General features: G+C 40.5%; 1 protein-coding gene across 1 annotated transcript in view; it reads left to right on the top strand.

Annotated features, from left to right (window-relative positions):
• Positions 1–23,414, top strand: part of CMYA5 (cardiomyopathy associated 5) — a 94,230-nt gene that overhangs the window by 33,974 nt on the left and 36,842 nt on the right. Inside the window, exons 2-5 of the mRNA XM_045847710.1 lie at positions 2,889–13,392; positions 16,758–16,853; positions 17,661–17,894; positions 19,526–19,548. Coding sequence (XP_045703666.1) covers positions 2,889–13,392; positions 16,758–16,853; positions 17,661–17,894; positions 19,526–19,548 — 10,857 coding nt within the window. The remainder of the gene's footprint in view (positions 1–2,888; positions 13,393–16,757; positions 16,854–17,660; positions 17,895–19,525; positions 19,549–23,414) is intronic.

Raw genomic sequence — 23,414 nt, 5'->3', positions numbered from 1 at the left:
TTGCATGACATTCCTTCTCTCCAATAATCCAGACATCCCAAAATACTTTGGTTTTCTCAGTAAGCCAGACTGAAATATTCTTATACACATTTTGCATATTCTGTGACATTTTTCTGGAATGACCTCCCCATCCTCACACCACCTCCACACCTCATCCATTTGCAAACTTCTATTTCTTTTTCAGAATCCAAGTCAAGGATCTTTCCTCTGTGAAGTGTTCCCTTCTTTATATTCTCACTGTATCTTGCCTATCTTCTGTAACAGTACTTAACACACCAGGTTAGTTGTTTAGTTCTGTCTCCCTGTTTGGATTTTGAGTTTCTTTAGAGAAGACTCTGTGTCTTTGTATTTGTGTTTCTAGTATTTAAACTCAATAAAAGTTCACTAAATGAAGAGAGAAGTGAGTGGATGAATAAGCAAACGATTGATGAACGCACCTTAGTAGCTCTGTCTTCTTATGCGCATTGTCTGCCAAGCACTCATGAGCTCATTCTAGCTACTAATGAAAACAACTCTGGTTGAGTACATTCAATCAATAATTAGCTCTAAATTGAATGTATAACTGCTTTTGTAATACTATTACAATCATAAGCATTCAAAATGCTGATTTTCCAGATATGTGTATTTTCCTAATAACCTTAATTTTTTATTTCAACATGCTTCTGTTAAGTTAAATAGATGAGAGAAGGAGTAGGAATTGAAAATTGTGAGGAATGACTTCAATTAGGTATGTAAAAGAGCCTGAAAACAAAAACCATTTTAAAATGAGATTCAGTCCAGAACCAGGTATTAATTCCTAATTAAGTTCGGTAGTTTAATACCAGAGCAAATAAGTAAGAGCAGAGTTGCCAGGGAAATGAAGAAACCAGTTCTTCCCACTGCTTTTCAGGCCTTTTCATTCATGGCATGCATAGAAAATGATGTTATTGATAGCACACTGGGGTGAATGGATGAGGCTGCTTGCTGGGGACGAGTGGTGACCAGGGGTCTGGCTGCCCCAGGCTCTCCTTGGTGGTGGTGAGGGCTCAGGAAACCAGGAACTCAGTGGTCCCCAGCCCCTCACATTTGCCTGGGTGCAAATTCTGAAATTTAAGAAAGAGGAGTAGACTGTACTAATGAAAAAAAATTAGGAAGGGTTCACAGTAAGCAAGAAAGTCAGTGCACTATTTAAGTTTTGTAGCTAGGATTGTTTAGACCTTGAAGAGTAGATAGACTCTACATAGGCAGAAAATGTGGAGTAAGGTGGGGGATAAGCATTGTAAATGGAGGAACAGCATGCATGAGCACAGGGGGAGGAGGTGTAAGGAAATTCCAGAGAAGAGTGCTGCAGAGCCTGAGACGGGGCCCCAATGGCGAGTGAAAGGGCAGCCAGAGCCTGTCTCTTGATAGGATATGGGAGCAGTCAAGTGAGACACCTTTTTAAATACCTCTAGCAGTTGCAAGTGACTATGTCCATTTGATCTCTAGGCCAAGGATTGTATGGAAAGTCTGATTACGGATAATGTTTATTGAGCACTAACTTCATGCCAGGCACATTTTCTAAGCATTTCATTAACGAGTTTAATTCTCACATTGACCTCACCAAATAGGTTCTGTTACTACCCCTGGTTTACAGATGAGGAAAATGCAGCGCAGTAGGCTGGCATTGTGTGTGATTGCCCTATATTCTGTGATGGGTTTTCACTTTATGGCCCTGACTCAGAGTTCCCACAATACATTTACTGGACAGCAAATTTTAGAGTTAAAATGGAAAGGTATCATGTAGAGGTAGGGTAGAGGTGGGCATTGGAAATAAAGTCAGCTAGGAATCAAAGAACTAGAGATTTTGAACTTTTTCCCCCTACAGGTCTAAGGAATTTGTTGAGATTTTTTGCAGGTGACATGATGAAAATTTTTAGTAAAGCTGGTCTGGAAGAAGGGCAGGATGAGTTGAGTGTGGGAGAAGGTAAGAGGAAAACGTGATACTAGCTGACCTGTTAGGAAGCTAATGTGATAATCTAGAGGTGATGTACTTTTAAAAAGGCTGGGTCAGGGTGGCGTAGAAACAGAGAGAGCACAGGTGCAAGAGCCATTATAAAGGTCCAGGTGACTAGAGTGAGCCTGAGTGACTGGGTGAGCCATGGGAGGTCAGGGTCAGGGGGTAATTTTAATACAGGAGGTAATGAATTTAACTAGCTTTTTTTGAGTTTGGGAATACTGATTCATTCCAGCCCAGGATGTGTTATTGTATTCGACAATTTAAAACTTTATTTTATATACTTCTCTATTTTTGATATGGATGGTGATATTTATCTCTATATTTTAATTTCACATTAATACTTTACCTCAAAAAGGTATGATATTGCCCTGGCTGGTGTGGCTCCCTGGATTGAGCATGGGCCTGTGAACCAGTAGGTCGCTGGTTCGAACCCCAGTCAGGGCACATGCCTGGGTAGTGGGCCAGGTCCCCAGTAGGGGGCACATGAGAGGCAACCACACATTGATGTTTCTTTCTCTCTCCTTCCCTTCCCCTCTAAATAAATTGATAAATCAATCAATAAATAAATTCTTAAAAAAAGGTATGATATTTACTTATTACTATAATAAGTGATTACTGAGTTTTTCAGACTGTAAAATGCACCAGACCATAAGATGCACCTAGGTTTTAGAGGAAGAAAATAGGAAAAAAATTTTGAAGCAAAAAATGTGGTAAAATATTTAATAACATGAATAACATAGACTGCTGCCCCCCCCCACCCCAGCGAGCCAGGTAAGCTACATTCGGACTATAAGACACACCCCCTTTCCTCCCAAATTTGGGGGGATGCCTTTAGTCCAAAAATACGGTAATATAGTGTTATATGTATTATAATATATGTAATCATTAATGTTATTATTGTTTACTGTAGGTTATCAGACCAGGATGAAGAGGGCAACACCAAGCAGAAGTGTATCATATCAGACCCCTCCTTTTCCATGGTGACAGTGCAACGAGAAGATAGTGGAATCACCTGGGAGACCAATTCAAGCAGGTCTTCTACTCCTTGGGCTTCGGGAGAAAGTCAGACGTCCGGTGTGTGTAGTCCGGAGGGGTCGACTATGAATTCTTCTGCAGGGAATGTTTCCTTTATTGTGGATGAAGTTAAAAAGGTTCGGAAAAGAACGCCTAAGTCAAAGCGTGGCTCACCATCATTGCGTCGGAAAAGCAACAAAAAAAGAAATTCTTTTGAATCCCAAGATGCCCCAGCAAACAAAAAAGATAATTCCTTAACCTCAGAAAGCCAGGTACTAACCACCCAGAAAGAGACATTCTCTAGTGGCAGTTACGATAAAATGAGAAAAAAGAAGAACACCTCAAATGTACCTCCTATTACGGGGGCAATATACAAAGAACACAAGCCACTCGTGTTAAGGCCAGTTTATATAGGAACAGTACAATATAAAATTAAGATGTTTAATTCAGTTAAAGAAGAATTAATTCCTTTACAGTTTTATGGAACATTACCAAAGGGTTATGTGATTAAAGAGATACATTATAGGAAGGGGAAAGATGCATCCATTAGTCTAGAGCCAGATTTGGGCAACCGTGATTCTAATATGGTTTCCAGAACAGGCAAATTAGTAGCCCAAAGCATAGAAGATAATAAAGTTAAACAGCTTGCTTCACCCTGGGGAGGTGCACTCTCCAAAGGATCAAAGTCCCTTACCTCCTTATTTGGTCTTGAAGATCAAAGGAAAATTTATACTGATTCGCCTCCAAAGGCGGCTTCTGCCACCAAGCAGACGGTTTCCTCTCACATAAGTAATGACACAGCCGAACAAGAAACACAGCTCAGGCCTCCTCAGTCAGCGCTGCAAAAGCCCGGCGTTGAAGCCAAACCCCATGAAATGGAGCCTTCCTCCCTACCCCCCAAGACATCTGAAACTGTGCTCCTGGAAACAGCAAAGGAAGAATTGGTGCCTGATTCACAAGAAAATGTAACTTCAGAGCCTGAATCTTCAGTCTCACCACCTTTGGTGAATGAGGTGAAGAAGGAAGATGTGTATTCTGCTGACCATTCCATTTCACAGGAGGCAGAGAAGGATTCTCTGGAAACAGGTACACCAGGCCTAGCAGCATCCACCCAGGAAGATTTGGGCCCAGGGAAAGAACAGCTGGACCTGACTTCACTGGAAAGGCCAGAACCGGCCTCCCAACAACTGGCCCCACCTAGACTCGATGTCAAAGGAGAGAAGGAAGAAAATGTGTTTGAGCCATCCGGTTCTCTTTCTGAACCTTTAGTGTCAGAGAAGGAAGAAATAGAAACTTCTCTACCAATAGCTGCTACCCCTGAACCCAAAGATTCTAATTTAGTGGAAGAAGAGATCATTGAACTTGATTACCCAGAAAGTCCAGCAGTTTCTGAGGAGCTCTTCCCACCACATTTGGCCCCTGAAGTGGAGCAGAAAGAAAAGGAGACCATTCTACCACTACCGACATCAACACCCGAACATGTTGCTTTGTCTGAGGAAGAAAGAGAGGAAAATGAGTCTGTTTCTACTGATTCTGCTTTTATATCAGAGTATTCAATCCCACAGGACATCAACCATGAACTAGAGAAGCAAGAAGTTGAGCCAGTTTCTCCATCCAATGTAAAAGCTACATCTGAACGTGCAGTTTTGTCAGAGGAAGAGAATGAGGAATTTGAGCCTTATTCCCCAGCTTCGGCCTCTGCATCTGAACACTCTCTCTCACCATCTATAACAGAGAAGACTTCTGAATGCCAGTCCCCACTGTTTTCGACAGTTACATTGGGACACACAGTCCTGTTTGGAGAAGAGGCCTCAGAAAGTGAGCGTTACACACCAGATTCCACATCTGCTTTTGAATATTCAGTTCCATCACAGGCAACAAAAGAGTCACTGGAGACCTTTGACCATAAGTCCCCATTAAAATCAAAAGGTGTTTCTGAGCACATGATTCTGTCAGAAGGAGAAAAGGAAGGCACCAGGGGAATACACTCCCCAGATATGGCCTCTATGGCTGAACTCTCTTCCCCCCCAGGCACAACTGAGGTGACTTCTGAACACCGAACCCCACCACTGTCAGGCACCCCATCTGAACATGTGGTCCTTTCAGAAGAGAATCTAGGAAGTGAACAATTTACACCAGATTCAACATTGACTGCAGTTCCATCAAATGTAGCACAGGAATCTTCAAAGAAAACAATTGATGATGTGTCCCCCTTAAAATCAAAAGGTGTTTCTGAGCACATGATTCTGTCAGAAGAAGAGAAAGAAGACACTGAGCTGTATTCCCCAGATGTGGCATCTGTGGCTAAATCCTCTCTACCCCTAGGCACAACTGAGGTGATTTCTGAACACCAAACCCCACCACTTTCTCCCACTCCATCTAAACATGTGGTCCTATCAGAAGAGGACCTAGGAAGTGAGCCTTTCACACCAGATTCAACACTGACTTCCCAATATGCAGTTCCACCAAATGTAGCACAGGAATCCCCAAAGAAAACAATTGATGATGTGTCCCCCTTAAAATCAAAAGGTGTTTCTGAGCACATTATTCTGTCAGACGAAGAGAAGAAAGACACTGGGTCATATTTCCCAGATGTGGCCTCTATCTCTGAACACTCTTTACCCCCGGGCACAACTGATGAGATGACTTCTGAGTGCCAGTCACCAATGCTTTCAGCCACCCCCTCTGAACATGTGGTCCTATCAGAAGAGGAGACAGTAGAAATGGAGCGGTACACACCATCTTCTACCTCTGCTTCTGAATTTTCAGTACCGCCTTATGCAACACCAGAATCACAGGAGGAAGAAATTGTACACAGCTCACCTTTAAATCTAAAAGGTGCTTCCTCACCCATGCATTTTTCAGAAGAAGAGCCAGAAGATGTTGGACCTTTTTCTCCAGACTCTGCATTTGTGTCAGAGTTCTCATTCCCACCTTATGCAGCTCAGGAAACACAGAAAAGAGAATTTGAGTGTGATTCTCCAATATGTTTAACATCACCATCGGAACACACTATTTTTTCAGATGAAGACACTGAAGAAGCTGAACTTTTTTCTCCAGACTCAGCATCACAAGTTTCAGTCCCACCATACAGTATTCCAGAAACAAAGAAAAATGAAATTGATCTTGATTCACTGCTAACTACGGTATCTGCTTCAGGATATTCCTGCTTTACAGAAGCAGGTGGGGAAGAAATTGGACCAACAACTGCTACACCAGTACCTGAGCACCTCAGTTCATCACAGAAGCAACAAGCAGAACCTTCCCCTCTGATGTCTGCAACTGAAGACTCCAGTCTGCCACCTACAACAAATAAAGCAGATGCTCAAACAGTGTCAACATCTGTAGCTGAATATCTCATTTCAGTACAGAAACAGGTAACTCAAGCATTTTTAGAATCTAAGTCTAAAGATCTGATTCCACCAAATTTAACCAGTGAACTGGAGAAGGAAGAAATTAAGATTATTTCATCAGTAGATACAACACCTGTTTCTTTACCTGTACAATCATCCATGGTAAAGGAAGAAACCAAACCTGTTTCACCTTCACCTCAATATTCAGTTTCACCTGATTCAGTCCATGCACTTAAGAAAGAACAGGAACCCAAAGCATCACTCACTCCAAAAGCTTCAAAGGAACAGATGGCTTTGTTAAAAGTTAAGAGTAAGGAAGAAATTGTGCCTGATTCTCAAGAAACTACAGCATGTGTATCACGGGATCAAGAAGTGGAGCCTCAGCCTCCAAATGTTCCAGGGTCTGGAATGACATATTCAGTTCTGTCTGACTTGGTAGATGAGCCAAAGGAGGATGTCAAACTCAGTTTAGCTCCAACTGTGACATCTGAACTAGAACAGAGGCTGTTGTCAGAGAATGAACCTGAAGTAATAAAACCATATTCATCTCTAAAGGAAACATCTTTATCTGGACCTGAGATTTTATCAGTAGTGGAAACAGAAGTGAAACATGACTCCAAAATAACTGGTACACCTAGAGTATTGTATTCAGCTTCATCAGGAGTGGAAAAGAAAGTTGAACATGAACCATCTGCACCAGAATTTTTAGCTTTGTCAGATGAAATAAAGAAAGAAATTGAACCCAGTTCTTCAGTAACCACAACCTCTGTAGCTAAGCATGATTCAAACTTAACCAAATTAGCAAAAGAAGAAATCCCAGCAGAGTTATCTGTTACCAGCTCTGTAGAACATCCAGTCTTGAAAGTAGGAAAGAGTAGATTAGGAAGTGGTTCACCACCACTGGTAACATCTATGGGTGAACATTTACTTCTTGAAGAAGAAGAAAAGGTATCAATCAAAGATAGCTCTTCTGCCACTGAAACTGCTGAATCTAAACATCCACCTTGGTCACAAGCTGAGAAGGAAATTAAATTGGATTCACCTCCAAGCGTATCCTCTGTATTGGAGCATTCTATTTTGTCAAAGGTAGAAACTGAAGATGTTAAACCTGGGTTGCCAATAACCAAAATACTGTCTTCTCAGCATGCAGATGTATCTAAGGAAGCAAGGGTAGAAAACGAACAAGGTCTTTCATTTTCTACAGTCCTTGACTCTGAACATTCGGCTTTATCACAGAAAAAGAACTCTGTGTCTGCCTCAGAGGTGTCAGGGCCCGAACATGTGCTTCCGGTCAGCCTACATGGTGAGATACAGAAAATAGAAAGTGAACTTCCTTTCTCACAAAATGTGTCACCTGCACCCAAATATGCAGTTCCAAAAGGCGAAACTGAGAAAATGGCATGTTTTTCTCCTGAGTTGGAAAATTTAGTGTCAGAAGGTTTAGCTCTAACATTATCAACCCTCAGTGATGATAAGAGCAAATGGTCAATGGAGACATCTTCTACACCTCAGGGCGATTTCCTGTCAGAAAAACAAGATCTTGCTCTGGCAGAGCTCTCTTTGCAACCTGAGAAGAAAGACAAGCCACACCAAGTATCAGAATTACCAGATGTTGGGTTGCAAATCACTGGTGATTTAGGTAGGCAAAGTGGATCTATAGACACAAAACAAATAAAATCTCTCATAACTAAAACGGGGGATTCTGTTTTAGAGAGGGGCCTTGCTGAGCTTAGGAGCAATGGACAAGGAGAAAAAGAAAACAGGGAACTTCACGTGTCCCTCCCAGTGCCTGAAATTTCAGAGGTTTCATCACGCCTTAAGGAGGAACCTCAGAACCAAGAAATCAAATCTATCTCTCCTAAGGCAGTCAGCTTAGAGTCAAAAGAGGCATTTACCTCTCTAGTTGAAAAAGACAACCTTGAAGAACATCAGCCATATACTTTTCCTTTAAAAGGATCAAAAGAGTTGAACCATTCAGCTGACTTTAAAAAGGAGGAAAAACAAGAAATAAGTTCATTACTGCCAACAAGAAATTTGAAGGCACAAGTGATAGAAGATACTGTAACTACACTAAAAGAAGAAATAGACCAAACAAATTCATTCCCTGTACCCCAGATTATAACTGAACCCTCAGAGGTTGCTTCTTCGGACCTCCTCATGGAGCAAGAGAAACTTGAAAACACGCTTCATTTAGATCATGCTGCTAAATTACCTGATGTAAGCACATCTTTTGTGGATAAACAAGATCTAAGTACTAAACAACAATCAATTATAAAAGAAAATTTGCCTTTGGAAGAATCAAAGCCATTTTTGACCACTGAGTCTGCAGATGTTAAAGAAACACAAATGAAAGAGGCCCTTATTTCTCCAGAGGATGAAAACTGGATGCTGGAAAAGCCAGAAAGAGGTGTGGCAAGTCATCATGAAGAAGGAGTCTTGAGATCTGTGCCACTGGGCTCCTCTGGCAGCAGTGAGCTGATGACAGGGCTGCCCAAGGCTACTCTGTCGGAGAAAGACCATCCACACGAAATTGGAAAGCAGGTTCCGCCACATTCTGCTGAACCCCATTTATCAGTACAAGAACCAGTATCTACTCATGATATCCCCACGGGTAATGTAGAGACCTTATCAACTAAAACACCTTCTGAAGAAATAAAGCTGGCCCCAGAACCAAAATCTTTAGTTCCAGCTGAAAATGTAGAGAGAAATGAAACAGAGGGGAAGCAGGTCTTTTCTTTCGTGAGGAATGAGAGTTCAGTATTGGAAAAAGCAAACAGAGAATTTTCCCAGCCTTGCAAAGAAGATAGCCAGGAAGAAGTCAAACTACCTCCTGAAAGAATCCTCCACAAACCAGTGTCTGGCCCATCAACAGAACTTGTCAAATCAGACGCTATTGTCTCTCATGCCAAAGCAGCTCCTTTCCTGGAAGAAGATGCAGAACCTGCAGTAGGCAATACACAAGCAGCACACAGGATTATATCTGCTTTACCTGGAGAGAAGCCATTAGAAGATTCAAAAATGGATCAGTTGGAGGTTGTAGATAGTGCTAATGGGAGAGGGAAGCCAATATCTGAAATGAAAATACCCACACAAATGAAGCCCCTCTCCTTAAGCCAAGAAAATAAAGAACCCCAACCCCCAGAATCACTCGAGGTGACGCAAAAACTGCCTGAACAGCCAAAGGCAGTTAAACCAGGCCTTTCTGAGGAAAAGAAAAAGAAAGGAATTTCATCCTTCACATCATGGATGTCCAATTGGTTTTTTAGATCAAGCACTGTGGATGACAAGGTTGCTGAAAAAGAAGGCTTAGAAATTCAGCCAAGTCCATCTGTAGAAAAAGCAGTGACTGTAACAGAGCCTAAAGGTACAGCTCCAGCTGACTTCCATGCAACTGAGAAACCAGCTGATCATCTGCTACCAGAGGCAAAACTCATAACTGCTGAGGAGTCCAGGGGCACTTTAGTTAAATCTGGTGAAGGTCAAGACTTTAAAGTAAAACATACACTTTTATCAAATGTAGAAGTTTTACAACAGCCAAAATCTAACTTTGAGGTGTCTAGTGAAGATCATGGAAAGAAAGAAAGCCTAGAGTATTCAGAGAAAATGGACCTAAACTCAGTAGTTGCTTCTGCTGACAAGGGGGAACATTTTGAAATTCAGTCTTCTCCGGTGGGTGAGAAATCCATTATGGAAGAAGACAAAAAGGTTGTTCCTCTTCATGTCACTGATAGTAAAGAAGCCCAGAAGCCAGAAATCTCTCCTCCATCTAAATGGAATATTTCTATTTTTAGCGAAAAGCCAAGGGGTGATCAAAAAGAAAACTCACTCTTTTCACCTGATGCAGTAGATAAGGTGCCACAACAGCCAAAATCAGCTTCCGCTAGCTTCACAAAGAAAAGTGTCACAAGGGAATCAGAGAAGCCAGAGTCAATAATTTTGCCAGTAGAACAATCTAAAGGCAGTTTAATTGATCTTGGTGAAGACAGACTAAAGAAAGAAATGCCTAAACCTACTTCTTTGAAAATTTCTGAAGAGGAAGTAAAACTCAGATCTGTTAGCCCAACTGAGGAGAAAGAGAACTTGGAAATCAGATCATATTTCTTGGCAGAGAAGGTGCTGGCAGAAAAACAAGAAACGGTAGCCCCGTTAGAGTTAAGAGATAGCGAGGTAGGAAGGGCCCCAACTACACAGGGATCTCTCCCTATTAAATTGGAAGAATCAAAAGCTGCTGCTGTGCTGCCACGAGTCTGTCAAAATGAAGACCACAAAGAAAGACTCAAAATTATTGAGGAGGAGAAAAGAAAAGAAAAAGAAAAGCCGCTACAAGTATTTTCAGAAGGAAAGAAGCAGCAGGAGATTCAGCCTTATCCTATGAATGTAGCCAGGTCTATGCCTGAAAAATCAGATGTCTCTTTAACTGATTCTTTGGGTGAAACCCAACCATTTTTATTAGTTGAAACTACACCAACTACTGAAAAATCAGAAACCATGATCTCAGAGGCTCACCCAGAAATCAGGGAAACAAAGGCAGTAGAAATCCAGTCATCTCTATTAGAAGAAGGTGAAGTGTTGGTAGAGAAAACCAAGACTTTTGTCCCAGTGGATCTTTCTTATCATGATGAAATAGATGACCACTCTTTTCCTAAAGAAGAAAACCTGGTATTGGAAAAATCAAGCAGGGATATGGCGAGTTACAATGAAGAAAAGGGACAGGTCACAGTGTCAGAGTTGTCAAAAGGTGGATCAGTAGATATCACAAAAGATAGTATAAAACAAGGATCTCCATCTAAAGAATCTGAAAGGATTGTAGACCGCCCTTTGGATGAATCAAAGAGCTTAGAAACACCGCCATATTTGTTGTCATCTGTGAAACCACAAACACTTGCTTCAGGGGCTTCTCCAGAAATTAGTACAGTGAAGAAACAAGAATTGACTCCAGATAGGCATACAGTCCATGCTATTCAAACATCTAAAGAGCAAACATCTGAAATGTCTAAACAATCTGTACTTGTTTCAAAGCACCATTTTGAGGTTGTAGGAGCTGCCAATACAAATGAACCACCCCCTTCATCAAGCAGCAACTATGCTCAATTTATAGCAAGTGCATCAATAACCAATGACAATAAAATGGTTTCTACTAGAGAAATATCCAAGGAGCCTGAAGAATTTACAACAACTAGTAAGCCAGCTGGACTTTCAGAAGATCAAAAGGCTGCCTTCAGTATCATTTCTGAAGGCTGTGAGATATTGAATATTCATGCCCCTGCATTTATTTCTTCAGTTGATCAGGAAGAAAGTGAACAAATGCAAGACAAGTTAGAATATTTGGAAGAGAAGACATCACTTAAAACTCTACCCTTACCTGACAATCATGGGGCAGTTGTTCTCCATGAAACATTAAAGAGTAAGTTAGAAGACTCTGATAAAAAAGTTATATCAGTGAAAGAAAATAAACAAGAGGAAACTTATAAAACAGAGGAGAAGATATCCACAGGTTCAGAAACTGGTGATTTGTCCTTTAATCAGCACACAATTCTTGGTGAAGAGGATTATTTTGAAAAATATACATTGATTGATTATAACATCTCCCCAGACCCAGAAAAACAGAAAGCTCTAGGAAAATTACATGTTGAGGCAAAACTCTCAAAGGAAGTTACAGAAGGAACTATCTCTTTCCCAGAAAGTTCAGAGGAAAGTGCCCTAGAACATGAGTATGACTTGGTGAAATTAGATGAAAGTTTTTATGGATTGGAAAAGGACTACAGCAAATTATCTCACCCAGAGACCCAGAAGTCTTTGGTTATCCAACAGTCAGCTGACAGAGATGCCTCAAAGAGCACAGATAGAGATGTGGACTCAAAGTCACCTGGAGTGCCTTTATTTGCTGCAGAGGAAGGAGTTTTGTCACGAAGCCAGATATTTCCTACCACTCCTAAAGCCGTTAATCCTGAACTTCTTGAGGAACCACCTGCACTTGCATTTTTATATAAGGATCTGTATGGAGAAGCAGTTGGAGAGGAAAAGAAGGAAGGGGAGACATCTTCTGAAGGTGACAGTGTGAATTCTGAGGCATCATTTTCAGGTAGAAATTCTGACACTGATGATGGAACAGGAATATATTTTGAGAAGTACACACTCAAAGATGACATTCTCCATGACACATCTATAACTGAAGAAGACCAAGGCCAAGGTCTGGAAGAAAAAACAGTTGGTAAGGATGATTCATACCAACCAATAGAAGCAGAAAGGGAAATTTGGGGGAGGTTTGGAACTATTTTGGGGGAAAAGAAACTGGAAGAGGAACAGAAAGCTGCTTACAGAGAAGGAGAATCGGTAGGACATGTGGAGACCCTTGGCAATGTAGATACACAGAGGAAAGCTCCCATCACTGAGGAAGTCAAAGTGAGTATCCAGAAAGTAAGCTATGCAGTTCCATTTGAAGACACTCCTCATGTTCTACAGAGGGCAGATGAAACAAGCAGTCAGAGTAATGAAGCAGCAAATGCAAATCCAGAGGTCAATCTGAATGTCCCGGTACAAGTGTCCTTCCCAGAGGAAGAATTAGCATCTGGTGCAACTTGTGTTCAAGAAACACTGCAAGTAGAACCTACAGTAATGGTCCCACCTGAGCCAAGAGAAGATAGGCTCCGCAGTAGTCCTGTTCAGGATGAATATGAATTTGCTGAATCCCTGAACTATGAAGTAGTTGCTCAAGACACTTTGTCTGAAGAACTGTATTCAGAATCCACCACTGAAGATGTGTTGTCTCAGGGAAAGGAATCCTTTGAACACATCATTGGAAATGAATTAGTGAGTGAGATGGAACCAAGTGCGTCTGCTGAACAGAAAGAGTTGGGTGGAGAGAGGACAGAAGACCAATTATCAACAGAGTTAGTAACCGAGAAGGAGCAAAAAGAACCGAAAAAGTCCCAGATTGACACATATTGCTATACTTGCAAAAGCCCAATTTCTGCTGTTGACAAGATATTTGGCACCCACAAAGACCATGAGGTGGCAACACTTGATACAGCTATAAGTGCTGTAAAGGTAAGTCGAGTTTTTTTCAATTTTTTTAATTTAAAGGTGTAACTGGATAAGTAGAATTGTTTACATCCATTCTTGTGAAATATTTAAAAAAAAAATACAGCCAACTTCTTTGCAGCAGATGGTAAATAGATTTTACAGCATATAAAGACATAATAATATGTACAGCAGTGGGCAAAAATAAGTTTACACTTGTGAGTAGGTGAAATAGAGTTTATTCTTGTATTATTATGTATTAGTTATTTGCATTACAACTGTAAGCCTACTTTTGCCCATCCCTGTAGACATTTAATTTATTTTCTCAATTTAAAAAATGATCAATATGTAGTACATTCATCTTTAGGCATTACAGTTCGTCTGAAAGAAAACCAAGAACATTTCCCCAGGCATTTAGTTAAGATCAGTTGACAAGAATTTATTATGTCTATACTATGCGCCAAGTTTTTTCCAGATTCTGGGGACACCAAGATAAATAAACTGGGCTGCTGCCTTTAAGGGGTCTTATGGCAGTGCCCCTTAACATTATCCCCAAACACCAAATAATTGTAAATTAAAACATACTTTTGAGCATAAAACAGTTTATTTTCTATTATCTACCATTTCATCTTTTAAAATACACATTTACATTACACTGAGAAATTTTTACTGCAAATTTTATAAAATAGAAATTAAGACACTTTAAATTTTGGCTTTCTCCATATTTCCTCCTTATCAAACTGATGTTAGAAATGGAAAACCTTTGCATTCTTTCTGGCTATGTCTATAGATTGATTCCCAATGTTAAAAAGTTAGTCACAACACATATCCTTATGTATGTGATTATAAATATTCCATTTCCTCAGAGATACTAATGGAAATCAACTGTTTAGTCTTTGCAATTCCCATCTACCTTTGCAATCATCACTCTTGTCTCTTCCATCCGTCTTCCATACAATAGCCAGAATGATGTAAAAGTGCAAATAACAATAAGAATTGAGCATTTATTCTCTGCTAGGCACAGTGTTCTTTATATATAAGATATCTTTTAATCCTCACAATACTGTCATTATCATCAATTTTCAGATCCTGAGTTAGGCTTAGTTTTTGAGTTGCCCAAGGTCATGGAAAACAGAACTAGAATTGGTACCCAGGTCTGCCTGAGGAAATGCTCTTGGTGCCAGAGTTCATGCTCTTGGCTGTATATCCCTTTTGCAGGGCTCAGTAACTTCCTAATGGTAGCAATTTTCAATATTCAACTAGGTCACAGTTAAATAATTGCTAGGCTCATTTTGATCCGATAGGATAACACAGTAGAACCTTGGCATTTTTCTTTTCACTAGAAAATTAATTCTTATGCACTTGTCTGATATTGGTTCTATTTCTCTAGGGTGGAATTTTGTTGAAACTTTACCTGGTAAAGTTTGAGGAAATGAAGCATTTCGTTTATGAAATCTCAGGCATTGGACACATTAGCAGCATCGATGTTGCTCCATTCTGTGATGACACTTGGTTTTGTTAAGTAACCACTACTGGTTACTGTCAGCAGAAATAAGATTAGATTTTTTCCATCTTCTTAATTATATTTTGTTTATCTCTATGAATTTTAGAAATTAAAAAAATAGTTCTCTAAATCTCAATTTAAAACAAATTCCAAAAGCAGGGAGATGTGATGTCTCCTGTTTTAAAACCATTCTAAAGTTTTTTTCCCTCCGATCTTTTCCAAACAGTATGAGAAAGTAGAAAACCAGTTGGCTAAAGCCAAAGCGGCTTCCTGGTTTCATTACATCAACTGTGAAGAGGAAGAGTTGGTTGGCCACTTTCTAAAATTAAAAATCCACTTAAAAAGTTGTAACTTGCGAGTTCCCTGGCATCTGTGAGTAGGCCATTTGTGAACATTCAGGAACTGACAACTGCATTTACAAATTATCTAGGTCCCTGCTTCTGCCCCCACTCCATCCCCATTGTGGTGGCTTACCAATTTGTCTGTCACTTATTTTCTTTTTCCACTCTCTCCCTTCCTTCTTTGCATTATTTGTCAATTCTCAATTCCATGTCAGGAACTGTGTGAGTCATTGAGAATGAAAACAAAAATACAGGAAGGTGGATCTGTAGCTCCCACGTATCAGTAAAGCGTTGTAGGAGCAATGTTCTAAGGAATGAACTTTTGGGAGTGAAATGATGGAGTAAGACTAAGAGGATTAGGAGAGGTGTCTTGAAAAGGAAAAGCTTGGGTAAGCCTTAAGTAAGAGAGGGCCTTCAGCAAACAAGGACAGAGAGGTCATTCTAGAGAGAGGGAGTGCCATATGAAAAGGCACATAGGTGAGAAAGAGTCCAAGGAAAGATGGGGCTTGTGTGATTGGAGCCTGGGGGCTAAAGAGGGAAGCAGAGGCCAGATCCCAAAGGGGCCTTCATCAGTGTAATTTCTCCATCATTCTGTGGATGGTGAATCAGGCAGCTGATGCTCTATTACGATGCTGTTACTGGTTAAGATTAAGCAGGATAGATTACAGCTAACTTTACAACTATAGTTAAAGTAGGTACCATCTTCCCCCATCCCTCACACGTTTTCTAGTTGGCTGTCATGCCTTGAGTATTTTAACCCTTTGAGGATCATTAGAACTTTTACGTCTCTTAGGCAGATAGTTTCCATCATTTGGTATGCTACACTGGCCTGGTGACACCTCTGAGCCTCAGGTGGTCCAGGCTCACGTGAGGCCATTGGCACAAATGTGAGGAGACTACTCAGGTATATTGGGCTAATTTAGCAAAAAGCTTGCTGTTAAAGGAAAGACAACATATAAAAATTGAGGCCTTTTTCTCCTCAATTGAGACCAAGGAGAAATAATCCAATCCATATTCCACTAAAACAAGTATTCTTTGAACTCACCAACTTACTGAGAGGTCCTTCCTCTTGTATGAGAAACTAAATTGTCTTTGTATTGCTCTCATTCACAAAACTCCTAATTGCTTATTGTGCAGAATTATCTGTAGTCAATTTAAATATTTTATTTATTTATTTTTAGAGGGGAAAGAGGGAGAAGGAGAGGGAGAGTAATGTCAATGTGTAAGAGAAACATTGACTGGTTGCCTCTTGCATGCCCCCGACTGGAGACCTGGCCTGCAACCCAGGCATGTGCCCTGACTGGGAATCAAACCAGCGACCTTTTGGTTCGTAGGCCGATGCTCAGTCCACTGAGCTACACCAGCCAGGGCTCTATATTCAATTTAGGTGAAGCAGCAAATAAAATTTAAAGACTGATTTGTTAGTCAACATAGTATATAGTAAATCTCTACCAAACATACCAAATTTACAAGGGATCTGGCGCTCACTGCTTGAAGTTCTTTTCTCAAATGCCATATACTAAAGATATCTTAATTCTTTTCTTCAGGTTCAATTAGCAGAATTTTTAGAAAATTTACAAGAAAAGTCCTTGAGGATTGAAGCCTTTGTTAGTGAGATAGAATCTTTTTTTAACACCATTGAGGTAAGTTCCCACATCCCTTTCACATTTACCTGGTTTGTTATGGCACCACAAGTAAATGATTCTGATCTAAAAGAGTCTGAATTGGGGTCTGTGTGTGCATGTGTGGTTTGCCATTGTTGATGTTTTTCCATTAAAGTGAAGGCCTTAAAGTTTTCCATATGTGTGTCGTCAGTGAAGACTGCCTTCTGTCTAAAGATAAATGACTAACCCTTAAAAACACATGCACATTTATTGGGCACTTACTACAATAAGGCAAATGCTTTACAGGCTTATCCAATTTAATCTTCATAATAACTGTATGAGATTGGTGCTTTATTGTTTCCATTTGATGGCTAAAAAACTGAGACTTCTCCCTCCCTGGAGAGCATTTGTGAATGTAGCACCCTGTCCGGTATCGTGGCTGCCCCTCCCTCACACCGTGATTTTACTGGAGTAGTGAAAATGGCACAGACCCCTCCCTACTACCTGACGGCCTTGAGTCTTCATTCACTGCGATGCCATTTTCAAGTTCGATCATGTGGAGGTGCAGGTGGGAAGGATTTCCACACAAATATATTTTTTTTGTGATTTCAGTAACTAAATCCTTCTTGGTGATGCTCTTACAGTGAATTCTATTGCAAAGCTAACTGCGTCAAAGGAGGGTCATGGGTTGGAAATTTAGACTGAGCATGTGCTCTGTGTTTCTCTTGTCAGGATGCCAGAGATCAGCTCTTTAAAAGGCTGGTGTTTCTCTTAAAAAAAAAAAAGACATGCATTTCTCATTTCATTTAGAAGTTTTGTTGTTGTTGTTGTTTTGTTTTGTTTTAGGAAAATTGTAGTAAAAATGAGAAAAAGCTGGAAGAACAGAATGAGGAGATGATGAAGAAGGTTTTAGCACAGTATGATGAGAAAGCTCAGAGCTTTGAGGAAGTGAAGAAGAAGAAGATGGAGTTCCTGCATGACCAGATGGTCCACTTTCTGCAGAGCATGGATGCTGCCAAGGACACCCTGGAGACCATCATGAGAGAAGCCGAGGAGCTTGATGAGACCGTTTTCCTGACCGTAAGCTCCGATTCAAACAGGCCCCAATACCTTACACCCACTCTAGCCTGAATCTACTTAAAACTTTTATTTTTCAATATTCCCTAAGATCATTTATATGCTTATGTGAGGGTTTTTTAAAATAATTTCAACACTTAAAAATTATTCGGGCACGCCTGATATTTATGGAAAAGGCCCAGCAAGTCCTCAGCAGCCAGATCCAGCTGAAGGATACAAGGAAGTCAGGGCACAGCACCATCTGTCCTGTCACAGTGGATTGCTCACCATCTAAGAGGGAGGAAGGAAAAGCAGCCTGAAAACCTTATTCATGCCATGCTCCCTTTGGGGACAGCCTGACCTTCCAGTGCCTGGCACATCATGCCAGCCCCGGGGCCTGACCTACCCACTCCTGCTCCCTAATCTGAGGTGACCTCCCCTGGGGACCACTCCCTCTGAGCCTCACCAAGTGGCCAGGAGAAACATTTGATACACTTTCACCTTGCAAAAGGATGACATAATGTGATACTTCTCTCAGGTAACATGTCGTTTTTGTAAGGATCTTCCTAGGGACCACATTCCTTAATTCAAACAAGCACCTGGTGGTGCTCCTCAAGTTGCACCACAGAGGTTAATTCCCCAGAACATCCAGTAAGATACGGGATCTCCATGGAGCCAGGAATAACCAGGAGTAATGGAGGTATTTTTGTTGAGGGCAGTCCCAAACCTAACTATCAAACCAGGAAAAAGCACCATCTTACAATGAGTGGGGACCTTCCTTTCAAAGCTCCCCAGGCCACCCAGGTCTCTAGTACAGTTTGGAGATAGAACTAGGCAAAACGGGTCCACGTTAGGCTTTTCACTTGCCCTTGGGGCCACCTCCAGCCAGGGCACATGTAGGTGAGGTGAACATGGCATCCTCAAACAAAATGGAACTCATGCAGCTGCTTTATGCTTTAGGTTTAGTTAAGGCAAAGCTTTAATATTTCAAAATTAGGCACCCCTTGCGAAGTATAATGTTAATAAAGCGCTTTGTGTTCCCTAAGAACCTTACTTTTCTTTGATAAGAATATTTTCTTCTCTCTAGAAGAACAAATTGTAAATAAGAAAGCATGTTTTTTCCTGATTATAAAAGCAGCCTGTAGCCATTTGAGGAAATTTGGAAAAGACAGAAAAGCACAGAGCAGGTATCACCCAGACATAACTACTGATTACATTTTCGGTATATATCCTACATTGAACAAATTTAAGTCATTTTTATCACCTTGGAGAATTCTATTCTGGAAGCTATTGGTTAATGAATAGCAAAGCATAAGCAAGTCATTGCTGGCCTTGCTGATCATGGAGAGTTAGAGCAGCACTGGAAACTAAAGCCCCCTGCATCCCTGCCCTGACCTCCACCCTCCCCATCGTGTCTGAGCACTAATTTCCTTGCTGTCCAGCTGAAGCCTCCCAAGAGAAATAGCTTCAGGGGAGGGTGAGAAGTATTGATTTTCGAACATGCATGACCTTAATGCTCTAGGTTGGTTTTTGTTGTTGTTAACTCTCTCTCTCTCTCTCTCTCTCTCTCTCTCCCCCCTCCCCCTCTCCCCTTCCTTTTTCCCTCTCCTCCCCACCCCCATTCTCTCTCCCCTTCTTCCCTATTCCCTCATAAGTCGTTTGAGGAAATCAATGAAAGGTATATAAAACATGACACACCATAGTGGCACCCGAGAATAGCATGACCATGCTTTATGTTTAATATTTTGATGCTTTATAGAGAAATGAGCTGCCAATTAAAAAATACATACATTTAGTGAGCTGCTGGATTTTTACTTTTAGACACAGTGCTTTTAAAAGCTAAATGACAGCTTTGAAAGAAAATTGCATGCGCTTTAGTTAAATAACAATTATTATAATGTAGATTTTTAACTGCTTTCTTGAGATGTAGTCTCTATTTTCAAATCAATCCAGACCACCTTTCCTGTCAGTGCATACAGAACATTTTGAAGATATTTAGACTTATTAGTTAAATACAAGTATTTGAAGGAATCATTCATATTTGCCTTGAGTAATTTTACAACTTAATATAAACTTAATGAAATGTTCTGTCATGTTCTCTTCAAAAGATAGGCATGCATTTGTCTTCTCTTCCTGTTTGGCTCACCTAAAGGAATCTTCCTCCTTTGATTTGTTTTATTTTTGCCGTTGTTTTTAGCACTCGGTGTAAAGAATAATTCTTTATTCTTTTAAAGTCAAAGCATTAACATGAACTCAGGAAATGTCCTCTATAAAAACATTTGATCTATGTTTATCTTTTGGAACTTCTGATATTGAAATGTTTATACTTGTCTGACACATTTTTCCCTTGGTCCCATAGCAAGACGTAGGGTCTTTCCTACTGGTTGAATCTATTATTTTTATCTTTTCCCCCCTTAATGTAAATTTCTAAACTTGTGAATATTATCTTCAGTTTAGTTCAGTGCCAAATTGTGAACTATCATAAAGTAAAATCAGAAATTTGTATTTGTGATATATTAAGATATGGAAAGAATGGGTTTGGATTTTTTAGATAATAAAAACAGTACAGATGGACTTGCTTACCTTTAAAAATCTATTCAACAGAATATTGCCATAAGTTTTAAGAAAATAATTTGTATATAGATATTGGCATTAATCAATAAAAGTTTCATTACAGTAGCTCTGTTACAAGTAGAATTACCTATGGACCTTTTAAAAATACTGATGACTCAATATTTTCTCCTGAGATTCTAGTCTAATTGGTCTGAGGTGTAACCCAGGCATTTTTAAAGCTTCCTGGATGATGCTGATGCACAGCCAGGGCTGAGAACCTCTGGTTTCTAACAGTCTGCCCTCTGGTTCAGTGGTTTCCCAAACTGGCTGTGCCTGAATTAGCCGTGCAGTTTGTTCAACAAGAGCCCTGCAGCCCCAGCCAGATCCACTGCCCATGAACCCAAGGAGGGCCGTGGCACCTGCACACTTTGCAGTTCTCACGCAGGAGTCCGAGGCTCACCGGGCGTGTCTAGAAACCGATACCCATGTCTTGTTCCCCATGTCCTTTGTTTTTAAAAGACTATACATTTCTTCTACATACTGTTGATACTTAGTTTGATCCAAAAAGTATATGGATTTACAGTGCCACTTCTTATACACTGGACATGTATATAAGGAAATATATCACTACATATTTGCTTATTTATATTTCATGCACTCATGGAGGACACCAATTGGCAGGAAAATTTAATGAATGAAAATTTGCAAGTGCTTTTACCGTAAAAATGTTGCAGTACATTTTTATGTTTTTAAACATTAGCATATTAACTCGCTAATATGAATTGACATCCATTTAATTCTAAATACTATTTCTTTGGTTTTGTGCTTGACCTTGTTCATCTGTGTGTCATTTGAATTAATTTTGATTTCATTGACCAATGGAAAATGAATTAATCTTTGCTAAAGCTGCATGTCACTTCACGGAAATTACTCTTAGGATTAGCATTATCTTCTGTAAAGAAAAAAAGACAGCAATAATTGAGATTGGTGAAGAAATATGATCAAAGAAAACGCTGTTAAACATGCAGATATGTGTGCATACACATGTGAGGAAGCTCGATTGTTTCACTGTGAAGAAGCCCTTCATGTCCTCAGGATGACTTCCACGTCAAGGTCTCAATGCCACCAATGCTCCTTTCTCTGAGAAGTGCTAGTTATCTAGTCTTGTTGTTAACCTTATTGCTTTTTCTCTCTTTGTATTATATCTCTAAAGGCATTGTTTGTATAGTAAATGATTTCTCTTAACCCTGAAAGTGCTTCAGTGAAGGAATGCTGTCAACCATATTTAGACTGAAAATCTGCATATTTTGAAAACCATATTTACTTAGAAAATGCTGTTTGGTTGAAAGGATGCATTCTCTTTTTTTCTGTTGTGCTCTTTTGTGTTACAACAATGAAAAAGCGAGTCATAACCATTGTGGGACCTGCTCATAAAAATTGTTCACTTGCCCTTTTATATATTTGATATTAAAATTGAACAGATCAGTGCATAAGGGAAAACTCAACCAGAGTTTTTGTGCTACAAAAAGTCCCCCATTTAGTCAGTGACGCATGTTAATTCTGAGTCTGTCATTTCTCCTGCATCCCCAAAGCCTTAAGTTAGTCTCCATGGTTTCCCTCGCCTGGAGCCCCATGGAGTCCTCTATGCTGACCCCACCACCTCTGGTCTGCTTGCTCTGGTCCTTCCTCAGGCTCCTCCCAGGGCCTTCCACACAAGTCCCCTTGTGTGAGCACTTCTGTGGCTCTCCCTGCCTTCAAGGAGAGAGTGGAAACTCTGGGTGGACACGAAAGGCTCATCGCAGTCACACCACAAGCCACCTTTCTGTTTCATCTCTGTCTCCATTTCCTAATTCTCAAGGTAGTCCAGGGTCACCTTTGGCTCTTGGACGTGCCATCATACTCTGTTACAACGCCATGCCTTTATCCACGCTGTTCTCTCTGCATCCTCCTTACTCCCGATTCTGCCTCAGAAACTCCTCCTTATTCTTCAAGACTCAGCCCAGATGTCACCTCCTCTTTGAAGCCCCTATCAGAACCATCTCCCCTAAATCAAATGATTGTGATTTTTATTATCCCTCACACTAGTAAGCATAGTAGGCACTCTTTAAAATTTCAGTTATATTTTATAATCTTTTTCCCTCAATTGATAAAAAAAATTTACCAGACCTGAGATCCTGATATTCTCACCCAAATAAAACTTTACCCTCTTATGCATTCAAAGTATATTTATTAAATGCCTACTGTGTATCGAGTATCACATTACAATACACTAGGGAAGAAAACAGAGTCCTTTCCTGCATGTAGGTTATATTCTGGTGCAGTGGACAGACGAAAACAAATAGGTCACAACCAGCTCGCGAAGTAAAATGCAGCAGAGTAAGGGACAGAGGGCAGAGGCACCCCGGTTGGTGCACTCAGGGCTCCCCTTTTTAAGGAGCTGAAATTTGAACAGTGCCCTAAATTCAGAGAGAAATGAGCCATACAGGCATCTAGGAGGAGACATTTCCCACAGCCAGTGCAAAGGCTGAGGCCCTGTGCTACCAAAACCCCAGTTCCATGGTGCTGAGACCAGTGGGGTTCCTGGAAGCTGTTCAGTTGCCGGAAGACAGTTCCCAGCTTCTGTAAGGGAGGTGCCACAGAGGAGAGCGCCTAACCCGAGTTGAGGCCCCTCGAGCTGGAGATAAATGTTTTGCCATCTCTTTTTCTCTCCCTCTGCAGAATCAAGGTTTGGTTCTGTTTTTTGTTTTTTTAAACCTAGATTTCACCTAGGTACAAATGCTAAAAGTTTGTATGTGTTGGCATCTTTCCTTAGAAGGTTGATAAAGGCTATTAATAAAAGCTATTATTTTATAAACTGTGGCTTGTTTAGTCTTCTAAGAATGGATAGACTTTATCCTCCGTTAGTGCTGTATCCCTGCTACCCAGGACAGAGCCTGGCACATAGTAGGTGAATATGTTTTTTGAAAGTCTAAATGACGAAAAGCATAATAG

The sequence above is a fragment of the Phyllostomus hastatus genome, unplaced genomic scaffold, assembly GCF_019186645.2.
Source record: "Phyllostomus hastatus isolate PE091 unplaced genomic scaffold, TTU_PhHast_1.1 phas_contig_58, whole genome shotgun sequence".
Taxonomy (NCBI): domain Eukaryota; kingdom Metazoa; phylum Chordata; class Mammalia; order Chiroptera; family Phyllostomidae; genus Phyllostomus; species Phyllostomus hastatus.
The sequence above is the reverse complement of the archived record's forward strand: the minus strand, read 5'-3'. Positions and strand labels throughout refer to the sequence as shown.